At 36.4% G+C, this 17,442-nt stretch overlaps 3 protein-coding genes across 3 annotated transcripts in view; 1 reads left to right on the plus strand and 2 right to left on the minus strand.

The window, feature by feature from the left end:
• Nucleotides 1-3,362, minus strand: part of pelp1 (proline, glutamate and leucine rich protein 1) — a 28,725-nt gene extending 25,363 nt beyond the window's left edge. Inside the window, exons 1-3 of the mRNA XM_059354554.1 lie at nt 3,163-3,362; nt 2,924-2,988; nt 494-599 (exon numbers count right to left, since the gene is read on the minus strand). Coding sequence (XP_059210537.1) covers nt 494-599; nt 2,924-2,988; nt 3,163-3,303 — 312 coding nt within the window. The 5' untranslated portion in view covers nt 3,304-3,362. The remainder of the gene's footprint in view (nt 1-493; nt 600-2,923; nt 2,989-3,162) is intronic.
• A 965-nt stretch (nt 3,363-4,327) lies between these two features.
• med11 (mediator complex subunit 11) lies at nt 4,328-7,484 on the plus strand. The gene is made up of 3 exons (XM_059354597.1): nt 4,328-4,561; nt 5,093-5,223; nt 6,125-7,484. Exons 1-3 carry the CDS (start codon nt 4,492-4,494, stop codon nt 6,332-6,334), a joined length of 411 nt encoding a protein of 136 aa, XP_059210580.1. The 5' UTR covers nt 4,328-4,491; the 3' UTR covers nt 6,335-7,484.
• Nucleotides 7,485-12,250: 4,766 nt separating this feature from the next.
• The window catches only part of LOC131989379 (arrestin red cell-like), a 31,671-nt gene continuing 26,479 nt past the window's right edge, over nt 12,251-17,442 (minus strand). The window contains exons 9-13 of the mRNA XM_059354584.1: nt 17,337-17,409; nt 15,806-15,943; nt 15,580-15,663; nt 14,066-14,212; nt 12,251-12,488 (exon numbers count right to left, since the gene is read on the minus strand). Of these exons, the coding sequence (XP_059210567.1) occupies nt 12,398-12,488; nt 14,066-14,212; nt 15,580-15,663; nt 15,806-15,943; nt 17,337-17,409 (533 nt within the window). The 3' untranslated portion in view covers nt 12,251-12,397. The remainder of the gene's footprint in view (nt 12,489-14,065; nt 14,213-15,579; nt 15,664-15,805; nt 15,944-17,336; nt 17,410-17,442) is intronic.

A 17,442-nucleotide genomic window follows, 5' to 3' on the forward strand; every position in this document is an offset into this window, starting at 1 on the left:
TATAGAAGAGGTAGACTGACAGCTTGGTGTGTGTGTGTGTGTGTGTGTGTATCTGTGTGTGTGTGTCTCTGTGTGTGTGTGTGTGTGTGTGCTTGTGTGTGTGTGTGTGTGTGTGTGTGTGTCTCTGTGTGTGTGTGTGTGTGTGTGTGTATCTGTGTGTGTGTGTGTGTGTCTCTGTGTGTGTGTGTGTGTGTGTGTGTCTCTCTGTGTGTGTGTGTCTCTGTGTGTGTGTGTGTGTGTGTGTATATCTGTGTGTGTGTATCTGTGCGTGTGTGTGTGCTTGTATGTGTGTGTGTGTGTGTGTGTCTGTGTGTCTGTGTGTCTGTGTATCTGTGTGTGTGTGTGTGTGCGTGTGTCTCTGTGTGTGTGTGTGTGTGTGTGTGTGTGTCTGTGTGTGTGTGTATCTGTGTGTGTCTGTGTGTCTGTGTGTGTCTGTGTGTGTGTGTGTGTGTGTCTCTGTGTGTGTGTGTGTGTGTGTGTGTGTGTATCTTACCTGTATGACCTGCTGCAGGGAGCGCAGCCAGGACACACAGTGCTGCTGGAACAACTCACTGGAGCTGTCTTTAACCAGCATAGAGAGCAGGCAGAGCCCCTCAAACCTGCAAACACAGCACAGAATTGTCTCCATACTAAATCCCATTGGATTTTATTTTCCTTTACATTGACTGTCATATATTACAGAGGACATCTGGAAAATCACTTTATCTATCTTCTATCGATCTATAATGAAGGAATTAGACTATTTTTGTCTGGATCAAATACATGACATTTGGTCTTTCCAGTGTTTTAGTCAATAGGATTTGCCTTGTTCATTTGTTACATAAAGTAACATTAGGGTTGGGCAATGTGAAGAAAATCAAATACCACAATATTTTTGACAAAATAACTCAATATTTGGACAATATTGTAGAGGTGACTCTTAGTGCTTTACACTTAAATATATATAAATAAACATTTTTTTTAAATTAATCAAAGACTTATTTAGGTAGGCATTCGGCTAACGTAGTTCTTTTAAAATCCTTTTTTACTTACATTTTTATTTTTCTGTTGTTCAATTGTATCTTTTACCCTTTGAATATTTAATTAATTCATTAATTTGTCTTTTTTATTGTTTTCTTTCTAATAACATACTGTGAAGCACTTTAACCTAATTTTATGTATAAAAGGGGCTATACAAATAAATTCATTAGCATTATTATGACAAACTATGTCTAATAATAATGTAATATAATGCAGATATAATGGCTAGGTGGGTAATGCCAAATAAAACCAGGAAAAGGCAACACTAATGTCATATTACAATATCCAAAATATAAAACTAATCTAATGCCAAATATCAACATATTCGCCAGCCCTTTGTTACCTTATTAGTTTGTTTATTAGAAGCAACACTAAAAATACTAATATAACAGCAAAATACAGCAAAGTAACATTAACATTATAAGGGACACCATAAATTCCATAAATTCAGTGATGACTGGCATGCTATGAAACGTTTCCTTTATGTCTATAATTTGGTGTCTAGAATCAGTGGTGGAAAGTAACTAAGTACATTTACTCAAGTACTGTACTTAAGTATAATTTTGAGGTACTTGTACTTTACTTGAGTATTTCCATTTAATGTAACTTTATACTTCTATTTCACTACATTTAGAGGCAAGTATTGTACTTTTCACTCCACTTAATTTAGCTGATAGCTTTAGTTACTTTTCAGGTCGAGATTTAACATAAACAAACATGATTAATTAAAAGTGTTTTTTTTTTTTTTTAATTAAATCTTATAACAGTATATTAAGTAGTTAAAATGAGCCGTGTCTTTAGAAAAATTAAAGCACTTCCATAAATGAATCAATACAAATAGCCTAATGTAATAATATATTTGGAATAAATATTACAACCTGAGTGGGTCCATTCTGCATAACGAGTACTTTTACTTTTGATACTTTAAGTACATTTTGATGCTGATCCTTTTGTATTTTTACTTCAGTAAGTTTTGAATGCAGCACTTTTACTTGTAGTGGAGTAATTTCACAGTGTGGTATTAGTACTTTTACTTAAGTAAGAGATCTAAATACTTTTCCCACCACTGTCTAGAATACACATTTACATACTAGTGACAATACTAGTACTATAAATGTGCTGGACTATGCTGCCCTACAAAGTCTAACTGCAGTAACTACGCAAAGGGTAAAACTGAGAAAACTGCTTTAAAATATTAACTGGCCAGCCAAATTGGTTATAGGTAGATTAGTGATATGACACTTATTTCTACATGTATTGTCGATGTATTTTTTATGCTAAAAAATCATGACGACTTATTTGACCTTTGACCCCAAAAACGTAGTTACTGTCCTCTGGTTTGCAGTAACAATAATGTTGTTGTCTTCTTTCAGCTTTTATATTTTGTTTTCAGTGAATAAAACTTTTCAAATTGATTTTGTTATACATTTATTTAAAAGTGTTTAACAACTATATTCAAAGATGTGTGTATTTTAGACTTAATATTATAAAGTAATGTTATATTTTAGTCTTAGTTTAATTTTATCACTTTTTTACTTCATCAATATCTAGATAATAATGTCCCTATTAAATAAACTTATAATTTCTATTATTCTTGTCTTCACTATTCAACACAATGAAGTAATACAAGCCTACACTGTATCACAGTTGAACTCTGCTTTGGTTTTGAGTTGGATTTTGTAGTGACTGCAATTTTTACATCATTATTTCTCTGAAAAAAAGTAAAATTGAAATCTAAAATTTAGTCACAACATAAAACAGACATAGAGGAGTTCATTTTTAGTTATAACTCAATTTCGACCAAAAATGGAGTTACTGCAGTTAGACTTAGTAGGGCAGTATGGTGTGAGTGATGTTTTAGGGGTTTTATAAATGAAACGGACTGGACTGGACATGGTCTCACCTGGTCTTGCTCGAGCCCAGTTTGGCATTGCTGAACCCCACGAGACCCCCGACGGCGCTCGCGCCCTGCAGAGATAAACACAGGTGTTAATAGTCGGACAGGTATGTGAGGAGCCACAGCAGCATGATCATCCCTGCTGTGGTCCAGATGTCAGCCCAGTGGATAACAAAGCGTGGAGCAGATGCGGGCTAACAGGTAACTAGCTTCAGAGCTAACGTGGTCTCGTGGACCGACTCTACCTGTGTCTGGAAGACCCCGTGCTCCCTGTAGCTGGCCAGCAGGGCAGGTAAATGCTCCGGACGCTGCTCCTTCAGAACCGACACCAAACCCTCCGTTAGTCGCATCGCGGACGGGCCGCGCAGCCAAGCCGAGGTAGCCATCTTGCCTCGCTGCCAAGCCGACGTCACCAGTGTGCGACTGAGTGACGTCGAATGCGACTTCTTTGTTGATGTTTTTATTTATTTATTTTTTTTATTTTTTATTTTTTATTTTTTCCCTTTTATTTATTTATTTTTTTTTTAAATGTGTTCTTATTTTATTTATTATTATTTTTTTTTCTTTAAATAAACTTTATTAAGGCAGTTGGGTGGGGTGTAATACAAAAAAATACATCAGAACGTCGCCAGGGGGTTTCAATAAATCATAAAGAGGTTGTCATACATACATAGATGTATGTATGTGATATTTTGCCAATAGTATAATTACATTTATAATGTAATATTGATTTTTTTTGTGTGTATGGGAAGTCAGTGAAACCAAACCGTATATTTTCAAAACAAAGGGACAAATTAGGTTCAATTGAAAAAAAAAGGAAGTTACAAATATCTTTCCAGAACTTAGACGAAAAAGGGCAAGACCAAAATAAATGAAAAACACTTTCAGGGTGCCCTTCACAAAAAAAGCAATTCAAATCTAAATCTTTTTTAAAACGTTGAAGAAAAATTTTAGTGGGGTAGATTCTGTGAATTATTTTAAAAGAAATTTCTTTGATCTTATTGTTGACTATATATTTTGCTGCTTCTTTGTTGATGTGCAGCAGCTCAGCGCTCATGCTTCAGCCTGGACGAAGAGGAAGAAGAAGAAGCGTCAAAAAATTACCCTATTATATAACTATCAAATCGTTTTATCAATTCCAAATATATTATTGCGCTATTATTGTAGTTGCATTTATGTAAGCAGCATGTAGGGTTGTACAGGTGGGGCTAATTTGAACTACTTTACTGCAATTTATAAAAAAAAATGTCTAATCATTTTAAATTGATCATATTTTTCATGTTAAATCTTGACCTGAAAAGTAACTAAAGCTGGCAGCTAAATCCGTTAGTCGCATCGCGGACGGGCCGCGCAGCCAAGCCGACGTCACCAGTGTGCGACTGAGTGACGTCGAATGCGACTTCTTCTTTGTTGATGTGCAGCAGCTCAGCGCTCATGCTTCAGCCTGGACGAAGAGGAGGAAGAAGCAGAAGCGGGCAGAGTAAAGCAGAAGACTGACTCCTGTCCACACCGGGTCCCGGACTAAACTGAAGTAGTTTTTGAAGAGCTGCAGGTGAAGCTGGTTCCCGCCTCTCATGGCCAACGAGCGGCTCAGAGCTCTGGAGGACGTGGAGAAGGAGATAGCCATGATCCTGCAGTGTGCCGGTGAGGACACCACTGTCTCTGCTCACTGTGTATCCAGGCAACTGGTGGCTAGCAAGTTCAACATACTAACTGTGGCTTCATAATATGTCAGATTTTCTGTTTAGGCCCTTTTGCTGCTACCAAAAAACTAAATATATTATTGCATTATTATTGTAGTTGCATTTATGTAAGCAGCATTTAGGGTTGTCCAGGTGGGGCTAATTTTAACTACTTTACTGCAATTTATAAAAATGTCTAATCATTTTAAATTGATCATATTTTTCATGTTAAATCTTGACCTGAAAAGTAACTAAAGTTGGCAGTTAATGTGCAGTAGAAAAGTACAATATATGCCTCAAAATGTAGCAGAGAATAAGTATAAAATACATAAAATGCAAAAACTTGTATTTGAGTACAGTACTTAGTATATAGTATATTTACTAAGTTACATTTGACCAATGATTCCTATGCAATAGTTTTTGGCATTGCTGACATGTGTGGTCATAAAGCTGACATGTTGTTGTGTTGTTGTGTTGTTGTGTTGTTGTGCAGGTAATATAGTTCTGGAACTGTCCAAAGACAAACACAACGCCAGTCTCCTGGACAGACAGCTGGTCCAGTTCCAGAGCTCCGTCAACAGAGTGGAGAGCGAACTGAGCGGCCAGATCCGATACCTCACACAGGTCACACACACACACACACACACACACACACACACAGAAAACACACACAGAAAACACACAAAACAGAGCTGCAGTTTCTCATGGTACAAGTTCCAGAAACTGTTCCTCCTTGATCAAAATAAAGTAGTTATATCCTGTAGTTTTTAAAATTAATTTGTGAACACTGATTAGAAACTCATTAATGGGTAAAACTGTAACTTAAAATTGAAATTCAGACTACATGTAATAAAATGGGCTGTCTTTTTTCTTCAATTAAATTGTAGGTTTTGCTTTTCAGGTCTTTTTTTTTATTATTATTTAAGTGATTTTTTGTTTCTTTAATTATATGGAAGCCCGTAGGTGACTTTATTTAAAAAATTATAAAACAAACTTGAAAATGAGAATGTAATCCCTTGATACATCGTGAATTAACAACGTAACTTGAAACATTTTTGAGTCAAAATGAAATGTATTCAAAGAAACGTGTAAAAATTGAAAATACAAGATAAAAAGATAAAAGATAATGCCATCATGGAATTACACTTTTTTCCCCTTAATTATCAAATAAATATTATAGTAATTGTAATGGAAGCCCATAGGTGAATGTTCCTAAAAACATTACGAAAATGTTGTTTTTTTTAATCTTTTGACAGTAGTTTCTGATTCATAAAATAATTAAAGGATAAATCCCAATTTCTTTCTTAGATAAAACTAAATAAAATAATGAATTAACAATTGTAATGGAAGCCCATAGGTGAATGAAAATGTAATTCCAATTTCGCGTTATTACACCCATTCATCTATTGGCTTCCATACAATTATTATTTAAATATTTTATTAGATAATTGAAGAAAAAAGCTCAGTCCAGTAGTGTGGTTCCCATGGCAGCAGAGCCCAGCAGTAACTCTGGTCTTTTCTCCAGGTAGCTACCGGTCAGCCTCACGAAGGCTCCACTTACTCGGCGAGGAAGGACTGTCAGATGGCGCTGAACAGAGCCGAGTATGCTAAGGTCAAACTGGGAGAACTGGGACGGACCTGTGAAGTGATGCTGGAGCAGCAGCAGCAACAACAACAACAACAACAACAACAGCAACAACAACAACAACAGCAACAGCAGCAGCAGCAGACATGAAGCAGAGAGGGAAGCTCACTCTGATACGTAATGTTACTGTATCTGCCAGCAGCCTAAAAACCTCATAGATCAATTTATTTTTTATTACAAATACTGAAGTATCGCAAGAAACACAACCTTTTGTATATAACACTTTTTTTTTCTCTCAGTAGTATATGTTCTGGGTATGTTTTTTGTTTGGTGCTTTAACTGATTTTTTCTGTTCATGGTGCATTGCAGACCATATTTAGCTCATGTAAAACAATGAATTTTGATTCAAGTGATGATTTTTTTCTGTTCATGGTGCATTGCAGACCATATTTAGGTCATGTAAAACAATGAAATTTCCATATGTTTCAGCATTACAAGCACTTGTTAGGCTCCAGGTTCTATGTGGATCTGCAATCTTGCACCCACATCATACAGGGAGAAATAAGAGTTAAAGCAGAGTCGCAATTTTCTCCAGAAACAGACAGTTAGCTTTGTGGAATATTAGTGATAAAAGCCAAAAGTTGAGTGTAAATGACAAGCTCTTGAGATTCGAGCATTTATTTATGGATGTTTCTTTATATCTTGTCAGGAAGGGGGTTGAAATAATGCTCCAGAGTTCGGCAAATTTTGTTAGCGAGAGAAAAACTGACCATTTTTAAAGGGGTCCTTTGACCTCTGAATAAAAAAAGGTTTCTGTGGGTACCCACGATTCTCCCCTTTACAGACCTGCAGCACAAATGTATTATTTTGGCCTGTTGTGTTTGAATATTTCTGCATACAGAGGTCCTTTAATAGTCAAGTCAAGTCAAAGTTTATTTATAGAGCACATTTAAAAACAACCTCAGTTGACCAAAGTGCTGTACAGTTATTAAAATAGAATAAATCATACAAAAATAGGTATAAATAAAAACAATAAAAACAATAAAATACTAAAAACAGTAAAACAATAAAATAAAATAGAATAAAATAGTAATAAAAGCTCAATCCAAAACAGAGACAGAGATAAAAAATTAAAAAAAATAGAGACTCTTGTGGGTTCAATGAGCTTATCTTATCCATTTGAAGGGCCTCTAACCAAGAAGGGTATTTTAGTTTAGTTAATATAAAACGAGTGAAATCAAAGTAAATTAAATGTCCATCCAGGATCTTGATACATTGTAAGAAAACTAAAACTCTTTTTTTTTTTTTAACCAGTCTCTTGTCTTCACAGTCTCAGTCCTCAATTGTGCTCAAAACATCATTCTGCTTGTCATGCATGCTCTTAAATCTGGACTTGTTTTGCTTTCCCTACAATAAGAAAATAAAAAAAATTTCAGTTGTCCCCCATTCAATGAACTTTATAATGTCAAAAGTCATGTTTTACATCAAGATCACACAAACCTCTGACAGAATATTTGTATGTTTTATATCATTTTATTGAATAAAATAACAAATTCAACACGTATCTTTTAATGTTTTTTTCTATATTGTGAAGTGTTTACATTAAGTAGTTTATAAAACTCAGGTAAATCTATAATAGCTGTGGCATCTTACATTTACATACTGTTTTTCATAATACAAAACCTGAGAGCCTTTTCAGAGACACTGACAAACACTGACTGATACAGCAAAGACAGATTACAAGACTGTAGCTCAAATGTTACATTTGCAGGCTGATAGATCATCACAGATATATCAATATTATTGGCCAAGAAGTCAAATACCAATGACATGTTTGAGGTAATGTAGAAGCACTTGTGTCATACTTTGTCCACCAGAGAACACCAACAAGTTGACTTTTACATTTTTGAGGATATTAGACGATGGACCTGGTGAAATACACTTGTACTATATGTATATGTACGCTAAAGAAGGGCTGGTCTCTAGTGGTAGAAGAAGGATTTATACCCCTTTTCTACCAAAGCAGTTCCAGGGCTGGTTCGGAGCTGGTGCCTAATCTTGAACCAGTTCCACCGGCCAGGGAAACTGGTTCCAGACAAGGTTATTATAGTTAACGAAAACTAACAAAATAACGAAAACTAAAATTGAAAAAACATTTTTGTTAACTGAAATAGAAATGAAAACAAGAGTTTTTTAAAAAACGATAACTAACTGAAACTGTATTGTGTGGTTACAAAACTAACTAAAATTATAGTGAAAATGTCCTTAGTTTTCGTCTTTTTTCAACTTTTTTCATTCATAATTCAGTGTTTCTATTAGAACATGCAGGAACACATGGTAAACATGTTTACTGAGACTGGGATGTCTACACTTCAACCAAAATACAAAACACCCCGAACTGTAAGAGTTAATAACCTTATTGAGGCTGAGATGGATAAACCAAAGGAAATGAAGGCACATACCCATTACAAAAAAACTAAAACTAACGCTAAAACTAATAAAAACTAAACTAAAACTAGCAAACTCACTCTAAAAACTAACTAAAACTAACTAAATTTGAAAACAAAAATTCACAACTTAATTAAAACTAAAACTAATGAAAAATCCAAAAACTATTATAACCTTGGTTCCAGAGTGGCACCAACTCTTTGCTGGTCTTGAACCATGAACCACTTACATCAGGGGCTGGGGGTGGGATTATCTGACCAATAAGACCAACTCTGTGTGGTTGACGGAGACCAACTGAAAGGTGTTCCATTCATTCATTTGATTTGTTTAACTGCAGTGTGATTGATACGAGCTAGCGCTAGCATGCTAACGTTAGCGTTCCAATGTCAGCTAGCAAAGCCAGGACTGTTATTTGTAAAGAGAGTCATCCATTGTTGTTATTATACTTGCAGAGAGGGCGGAGACATATACAGATGTAAACAGTGACATAATGACGTCCTGCGGAAAATCATACAGGTTCCCAACTGCGAACCAGCACTGGTCCGGCCCTGGAACTGTTTTGGTAGAAAAGGGGTAACTGCGAACCAGCACCAGCCCAGCAAGATAACTAGGAATGTGATGGTCGAAATAGAGGGAATTAGATCTTTTAAGTAAAACTAGAAATACCACTGTTAAAAAGTGAAGCACTGAATACAAAATAGTACTTTGTATTATTTATTGGCATCTAAAGTTGAAGGTGCAGATGGTAACCATAGACTGTACGGTATAAGGAATGGTGTCTCAACTGTACAATAATTAAGCGAAAATGTTCCGGATACAGCTGCTGCCATCTTGCACTGGTCATTTGGAGCTAGACTGCACAGTCGTGACTGAGGCCCCGTTTACACGAGGACGCTCGCGGGTAAAAACGACAAAATATTTTATCGGAAGTGCCTTTCGTTTAGACGGTGACGGTGTTTTTGGGGCTTAAAAACGCAAAAATCTGAAACCACCTTCCAAAGTGGAAAAGTTAAATCCTCTCCTCCGTAGCGTGTCGTCTACACGCCAAGACGCAAAACTCTGATCTGATCTGCCCAAGTCACGTATGTGTTTACGTCACATACATGCTCCAGTACAGGAAAATAAACAAACGTGGGATTATTTCCATGCGTCGGACCTTCAAGCTGCTCTGGCAGCTCTAATAAACTTACAGGAGTCTTTCCACCAAAATTTACAGGATATGTAGAGATAGTATTAGTGAACAGAGAAGGATCTGTAATTACCATCACATTTTGGATGCAGCAATCGGTCGGAGGCGAGCCAGACGGCTGTGAACGAGACCTGGGAGATCTAGTGATGGTGGAGAACTTTGTGGAAGGAGTAGCTGATGAAAATGTGTGGCGTGAAAACTTCTGCATGCCCAAAGATGCTCTTATCACTTTAAGTGATGCCGCCTGGCTGCATACAATCGAATTTCACACACTTTTGCGTCACCGTACGCAGCAGATTTCCTCCTGAAAACGCTCGTCTAAACGAGGAATAAAAAGTGAAGACGCGACGCCACTTTTGCGTCTTCTGTTCAGACCGTCCTCGTGTAAACGTAGCCTAAGAGTGGAGCGGCATTAATCGAGTTCCCACCCAAACACCCGATAAACCCAATCAGAGCTCGATGCAAGCTGTCAATCATGTTGTTACACCCCAGTTTTATCGCATCAAATAGCTATTTAAAACCAAACTGACAGTAAAATGAACACTTGAACAAACACAGCGTGATAAGAACTAGCTAAAATGACAGAAAACACCTTTGGGAAAAATTATTTTACATGTACTTAGATTTTTTTTACTTTAGCTCATGTCCTATCCACTAACATAGAGGAGGCGGGGTTTATGACCTGTACTGCAGCCAGCCACCAGGGGGCAATCAAGCATTTTTGTCTTCACTTTTGGGGAGCTGTCAGGTCGTCCATCCTTATATACGATCTGTGGTTGTAACTATAACTGAATAGCTATGATGGCCTTCAGGTAACATAAAAAACCTCCTGAAACGCATTTTTGTCAAAGTAACTAAAGCTGTGAGATAATAGTTGTGGAGTAAAAAGATAAATATATCCCTGAAATATAGTGGAGTGGAATTATAAACTACATAACATAAAATGGAAATACTCAAGTAAAGTAGATCAAAAGTATACTTAAGTACAGTACTTGAGTAAATCATTGCCGATCTCACACTGGAAGATAGAATTTCAACAGAAATTAAAAATCAGTTTAAAATCACAATATTTATACTGTTCAACCCATTACATTCCACAAAATACAAAAATAACTATAAAACATAAAATCATCCCTGTTTATATAGCAATACCATTGGACATGTTCTGCTCTAGCTGTCATTTGATTTATTTTATTATAAATGTTAAAAATAAATCAAAAGGACGAAGTTGCAGGTTCATCTGAAGACAAACAGCTGACCGATCCTCTGTATAAAAATACCACATTTATTCTTTGTTTAAAGGCTAGAATAATCCTGAATCACAGCAGCATGTACAATACTGGTATCAGCAGAATGAAAAGAGACAAGCAGGAGCACATCCTGCAGAAACATCTCCTGCTCAATGTACACCATGTTGTCTGAGTCACTGACCATCTCCTTTGTCTTTACACTCACATACAACCAGAGTGGGTTGACTGCCCCTTCAACAAGATGCACATCTAACAGTCCATACTGAATAAGTGGTACAATTAAAGCATGTGGCAAGACTCTATAAAATAAAGGGGACAAGCCGGACAACAGCACCATACTTTTTCCACGTACTCTCCATCACCATTAGTTTCAATTTTTGGTAGGAGCCACTTCATCAAAATTGCGGATCGGAGATGGCAGCCATATAAAGTCTATGAGAAATGCTATATCTTCCAAGCCACTTAGAACATCAATCTTGGTGTCAAAATATACATTTTCTGGGTCAAGGAATCATTTAAAGCTACTGAGAATATCACTAGATTTTTTATTATTTGATCAAATAGATATGTTCATTTTCACCCAGACTGGTAGGCAACTCGCTTCAAGTGCTACAGCAGGAAATCCTGAGTTGAAAATGTTTGGAATCAAAATGTTTTGCTTGTTTTGTTTTGTTTTGTTTTCCTGTAAAATTTTCTCCTTTTTTATGTTTATAGATGTCCTCTTTTACAACATACTTAACTTATATTGTCTTAGCTTGAGTCATCTATTGATCATTATTATTATTGTTGTTTATCCATCGATATATTTGTTTTCGCTTTCTGGGGTGGGGATTCTGTTCTGAGTGTTCCTGTATGTCTGTGTTTTATTGTGAAAAAACTTAATAAACAAAGTTTAAAAAAAAAAAAAAATGTTTAGGGGAGAGTGCTGATAAGCTGCAATGTACACTGCTCAAAAAAATCAAGGGAACGCTTTCATCTCATGTCAGATCTTGATCAACAAATTATTTGCAGTGAGTCATCTAGTGATATTCTCAATAGCTTTAAATAATTCCTTGACTCAGAAAATGTATATTTTGACACCAATATTGACCTTCTAAGTGGCTTGAAAGATATACTGGTTCTCATAGACTTTAAATTTTACCAAAATTTGAAACCTATGGTGATGGAGAGCATGTGGAAAAATGTTGGTGCTTTTGTCCGGCGTGTCCCCTTTCTTCTTAAATCTGGTCCTAAGCCACCTGACTATTCTTCTTGGGTTCTGGTGTGATGGCGTCCTGAAACTTTTCAGTCAGACATTCGACCCAGCTGGAGCAGGAGGAGGAGGAGCTAACAGAAGAGGTCACTTCCATCCTTCATCCCTGTCAGCCCGAGGCGAGCAAAGTCTTCAAACACCAAGTCATCAACCTGAGAGGATGTGCTAAAAAGAGAAAGAATATCATCATCTTCCTATATTGAAAACAAACATATTACAATAGAAATTAAGCTAAATAGGTTTCAGTTAAGATGTCAGCCTGGTCAAATGTTCATGTTGATAAAAAAGTAAGCAACCTTAACATCACAAAAAGCAATGCAGGTAAGAGGAAAATTATATTTTTGATTTGGGGGTGAACTGTCCCTTTAAGAAATGTTTCTATTGCAACAAGAAAAAGTATCTTGTTTAGTCTAAGCACCAACCTCAAGGCCTAAAAACAAGCCAGTGTGGAACTGCCTTAAACCTGCATTCTTTCTAATGGCCAGCAGGGGGCGACTACTTTGGTGCAAAGAGAAGTCTGTTTGTATGGAAGTCTATAAGAAAATGACCCTACTTCTTTCTCATTACTTTCTTTCTGGTCTTACTGGTTAATTTAAAGTCTTCTTCAATAAAGCATGATGTTCATTTAGTTAATTATAGTCCCAATAAGTGTCAAATAGATTATAAAGCAGGTATGCTTTGGGAGTGAGCTACATTGTGTTTGAATAGAATCACCTGGTTACATTTACAACTCTGACATTTGTTTTTGTTTGTTGATGATGACGTGATTCTCATCTTTCCACACACACACACACACACACACACACACACACACACACACCCACACACACACACACATATATATCCTTGTACTTCTATCTTTGTGAGGGCCCTTATTGGAATAGGGACTACCATAGCCCCTCACCCTAACCCTTAACCTAACCTTCACCATCACAACTTAATGCTCAACCCTAACATACACCTAATTGTAACCTTAACCCTAAAACAAACTCTCAAACAACTCTCAAACAAGCCTTTAAAGAAGTGAGGACCGGCCGAAATGTCCTAACTTCACAAAAATGTCCTCACTCTGTTGGTTAAAAACATGTTCCGGTCCTCACTTTGTAGGAAGCACAAGAACACACACACACACACACACATTCTTGTACTTCTATCTTTGTGAGGACCCTCATTGGAACAGTGAATTCCCTATAAAGGTTATAATAGTTTTGAGTTTTTCATTAATTTTATTTATTTATTAATTTTGTTGTGAATTTTTGTTTTCAAATTCAGTTATTTTTAATTAGTTTTTAGAGTGAGTTTGCTAGTTTTAGTTTAGTATTTATTTTTTTTAAATGCTTTAGTTTTAGTTTAGTTTTTATTAGTCTTAGTTTTTTGTAATGGGGTATTTGTTGGGTGGGAGATTAAAAGAGGTCACAGTAAATTTTGCCTTTATTTCCTTTGTTTTATCCATCTTCATTATGTATGAAAAAAGTTGACAAAGACGAAAATGAAGGACATTTTCACTATAATTTTAGTTAGTTTTGTAACCACACAATACAGTTTCAGTTAATTATCAGTTTTTTGTAACATTTACCCTTAAAACAAAGTCTTGAATCTCAAAAAGCCTTTAAAGAAGTGAGGACCGGCCGAAATGTCCTCACTTAGCAAAAATGTCCCCACTCTGTTGGTTAAAAACGTGTTCTGGTCCCCACTATGTAGGAAGTACAAGAACACACACACACACACACACACACACTTACTTCATTTCAAACTCTATGAGGTTTGTATCCACAGCAGCATCAGCCTCTGGAGTAACTGGATGTAGTGGTTGTGACTGTGGTTGGAGGCTGGGCTGGTCTGCAGGTTTGGGATGCATCAGGACAAAAGGAAGCTCCACTGCTACATCCCTACACAAACACAAGATTTTTGCCTTTTTAATTCCCAGGTCATCAAATATAGCCGCTTTGTCAACACATAAAGGTGCAGCTGTATCTGTTTGACTGAAACACACCTGTAGTGACAGAATGAAGCTCTAAATTTATGCAAAATCTGACAATGCAACACCTTACCACAGGGTTGTGCAGTGATGTGGGTGCATTTATGTGCTGTGTGACGCAACTGCTATTAAGCAATCAGAAAATAATGTTTTAATCCTCTGATTCATGCCTCTCTTCTCCCTGATGCCGCTCCCTCACTTCATTCACTGTCTGGCTCGCTCGAGCACCGCTGCTCTTTCTCTTCTTGATTGGAAATCGGGAGGAGGGGACAGCTTTGAATGCTGTTTACAAACACCAACCGATAAAGTAACAAATTAGTATAAATTACTTCCTGTGAAATTTTTAGACTCAAAATGGACCTTTTTTTTAAAAAATGCATCCAATTTGCTGAATTTTGCATGTGTTGATGCGCAGCACAGGTAAGCTAGCGGGACAAGCTGTTTTGATATGTTGTGACTGAAGTATGTGGTAGTATTTGACAGGACTTAACATTTATGTTTTTATAGTACTATTGATAGGTAATTACCATTGTATTAGCCTATTTAAAGTCGACTCGTTAACGTTACATTTTTGCTTCATGAAAACTAGCGATATCTAGTTTGGATAGCGCTAAGTTTGGATAGTTTGGGATAGCGCTAACGTCTTCCCTACCTCAGGGACAAGGGCTCCACATTTAGCTGATGTAAATTTCACCTCAGCAGGTTCCTTTCTTATGGCAGGAGGAGGCATTTCTCTTTCCTTACTCTTAGATGAACTCAGGCAGGAGATTCATTTTGCCATATTTTCGAAATATATGCATTTGCCGTCTTTTCAAAACAGGTTCATTTGTCATTTTCCAAAAAGGTCCTTTCTAATATATTTAATATATTGTGCATTAATGTTTCTTGGTGAATGAGAATGTTAAGGTATTAATCTGAAAGGTAAAACCAGCGTAATTTAACCAAACAGCCTTTATGCCCTGTCATGTGGCCTTTGTGCCCTTAAAATAAGTGTGAACAGGAAGGCCAAATGGCCTTGCCCTAAAATGACGAAATTCCAAGCCTGATGTGACTGAGTTAAATTTGCCTTACTTGACATCGCACATCCTGTGATGTTGAAGCTAAACAACATATTGTGTAGCCCTATAACACATGGTGCCTACATTACCCAAAATTCAACTGGTAGTTTGGTTGAAGATTTGGGCATTTTATCACTAAATGTGACAACACCCGCACTTCATTTTGATGATTTGTTTCTGTCAGACAGATTCAGCCCATTACGAAAGGTTGTTCACCTACCCTCCACGAACCACCACCAGTTTAACTTTGACCCTGTACGAAACCAGGATCCCCATCATCTCCTTGTTGGTCCCTTCTTTAACTCTGCAACACAGAATACAGGCAGACATGTATGAGAGAACCAATGGCTGTTCACATATCTATGTGTTTTTTATTATGTTGTTCTTTGTGTGTGTGTGTGTGTGTGTGTGTGTGTGTGTGTGTGTGTGTGTGTGTGTGTGCCTACATGGTGCTGGAGGCCAGGTTGGTGTCTTCATGCTTTAGCTTTCCATCCAGGGCCAGGCCTCTCTTTTCCCTGTTGGTACCCAGCATGGGGGTCAGAGTGTAGACCTGGCAGGAAGTGGAGCTTGGAGCAACCTGGTCACTGTGGGTGGTGGTAAATGCCAGGAAGGGAGGAGCAAAAAGGGAAATTAAAGAGTCATCCATTAGTTCCATCTGTTACGACATACTGGATGCTTGCAATAAAAACAAAATGCGAGTGTGAAAGTTCATTTTTTAATGCAAAGGACTGCACAAAGCACATGTGAGACATAATCAGTTCAATACCTCAGAAGGCTGGATAAGATAAGTTTGTAGTTTTTTTATTTAATGGTTACTTGTGTCTGCATTGGTGTATGAAAGTGTCATCTGCATACAAATGCAATTTAGTCACATTTAGAGCTTTACGGACATGTATATGTTTCTGTGTGTGTGTGTGTGTGTGTGTATAGATATATGTATGTATATATTTATTCACTTATTTTTTCATTTATTTATTTTGTGGTTATAAAGGCCCCCTCCCCTTTTTTTTCTCTTTCTTTCCCTAGTTATTTATTTATTAATTTTATTTTTTTAATCATAATTATTGCTATCATTATTGTTATTATTTTTCTTGTATGTGCCTTCTTGTTCTATGTTGTTCACCGTTTGTAAATTAACAAAATGTGCAATAAAAATATGTTTAAAAAAAAAAAAAAAAGTGCTTGTAGACATAAAGTAAAGCCAATGCTGAAGTACCTTAAACCTGCATTCTTTCTAATGGCCAGCAGGGGACACCTCCACTGCCTGTATAGACGTCTATGAGATATTTACCCTACTTCTCATTTGACTGATAACCTCAGTAAACATTCTCATAATGAGTTTATGGATTCAATCTCTCGTTGAAAAGTCTTCTTCAATTCAACAATTACAGTCAAATTTAGAGTGAAATAGATAATATTTTGGGGAATGTGAATCTACTGTTTGTAGATTGATTGTTTATGTTACGGGTTTGTTAAAAAATACTTTTGATTGACATTTAACTTAACCCTTTTTTATTTTTTCTTGGGTTATCAAGTTTACTGATATACTATATGTTTTATGTGGTAATTATGTTTGATGTTTGTTTATGTCTTGTTTAGTTTTGATGTGTTAAAGTTCTTGTTTATTATTGTGGTTTTATTCATTTATTTGGGTTGGTTTTGTGATTGGTTGCTGTGTTTTTTTGTTTTGTTTTTGTTTTTCTCTCTGTGTTTGTCCATTGGTGATTTGTGTTGTGTTTTGTCTAAATTAATAAAAAATAAAAAATAAAAAATAAAAAAAAATACTTTTGATGGATGTATATTACAGAATAAATAAAAAAATCTGTATCCGTCTCAAAAACCCAGTGGCTATATTCATAATTGTTGTGGATCATTAGCGACATTATGATATATCTTCATGTTGCCCAGCCCTGAAAATCACAGGAAATAAACAATGGAATGAAGCATGGGTGAAATAACAGTGAAATAAGAACTCACTCTGCTTCAACCTGGGCAACTGCACACTTATACTGAGCCGTGGAGAACAGACAGATATCAGCATACTGACGAACTGAGAGAAGGAGATCAGAAGCATTTTAGTTCT

Source organism: Centropristis striata, chromosome 17 (genome assembly GCF_030273125.1).
Source record: "Centropristis striata isolate RG_2023a ecotype Rhode Island chromosome 17, C.striata_1.0, whole genome shotgun sequence".
NCBI classification, from domain to species: Eukaryota; Metazoa; Chordata; class Actinopteri; order Perciformes; family Serranidae; genus Centropristis; species Centropristis striata.

Excerpts from the sequence above, each read along its gene's own strand:
- med11 (XM_059354597.1), top strand. The coding sequence starts at position 4,492 with ATGGCCAACGAGCGGCTCAGAGCTCTGGAGGACGTGGAGAAGGAGATA. Across the intron at positions 4,562-5,092 it reads CATGATCCTGCAGTGTGCCG|GTAATATAGTTCTGGAACTG; the intron begins GTGAGGACACCA and ends GTTGTTGTGCAG. Across the intron at positions 5,224-6,124 it reads AGATCCGATACCTCACACAG|GTAGCTACCGGTCAGCCTCA; the intron begins GTCACACACACA and ends TCTTTTCTCCAG.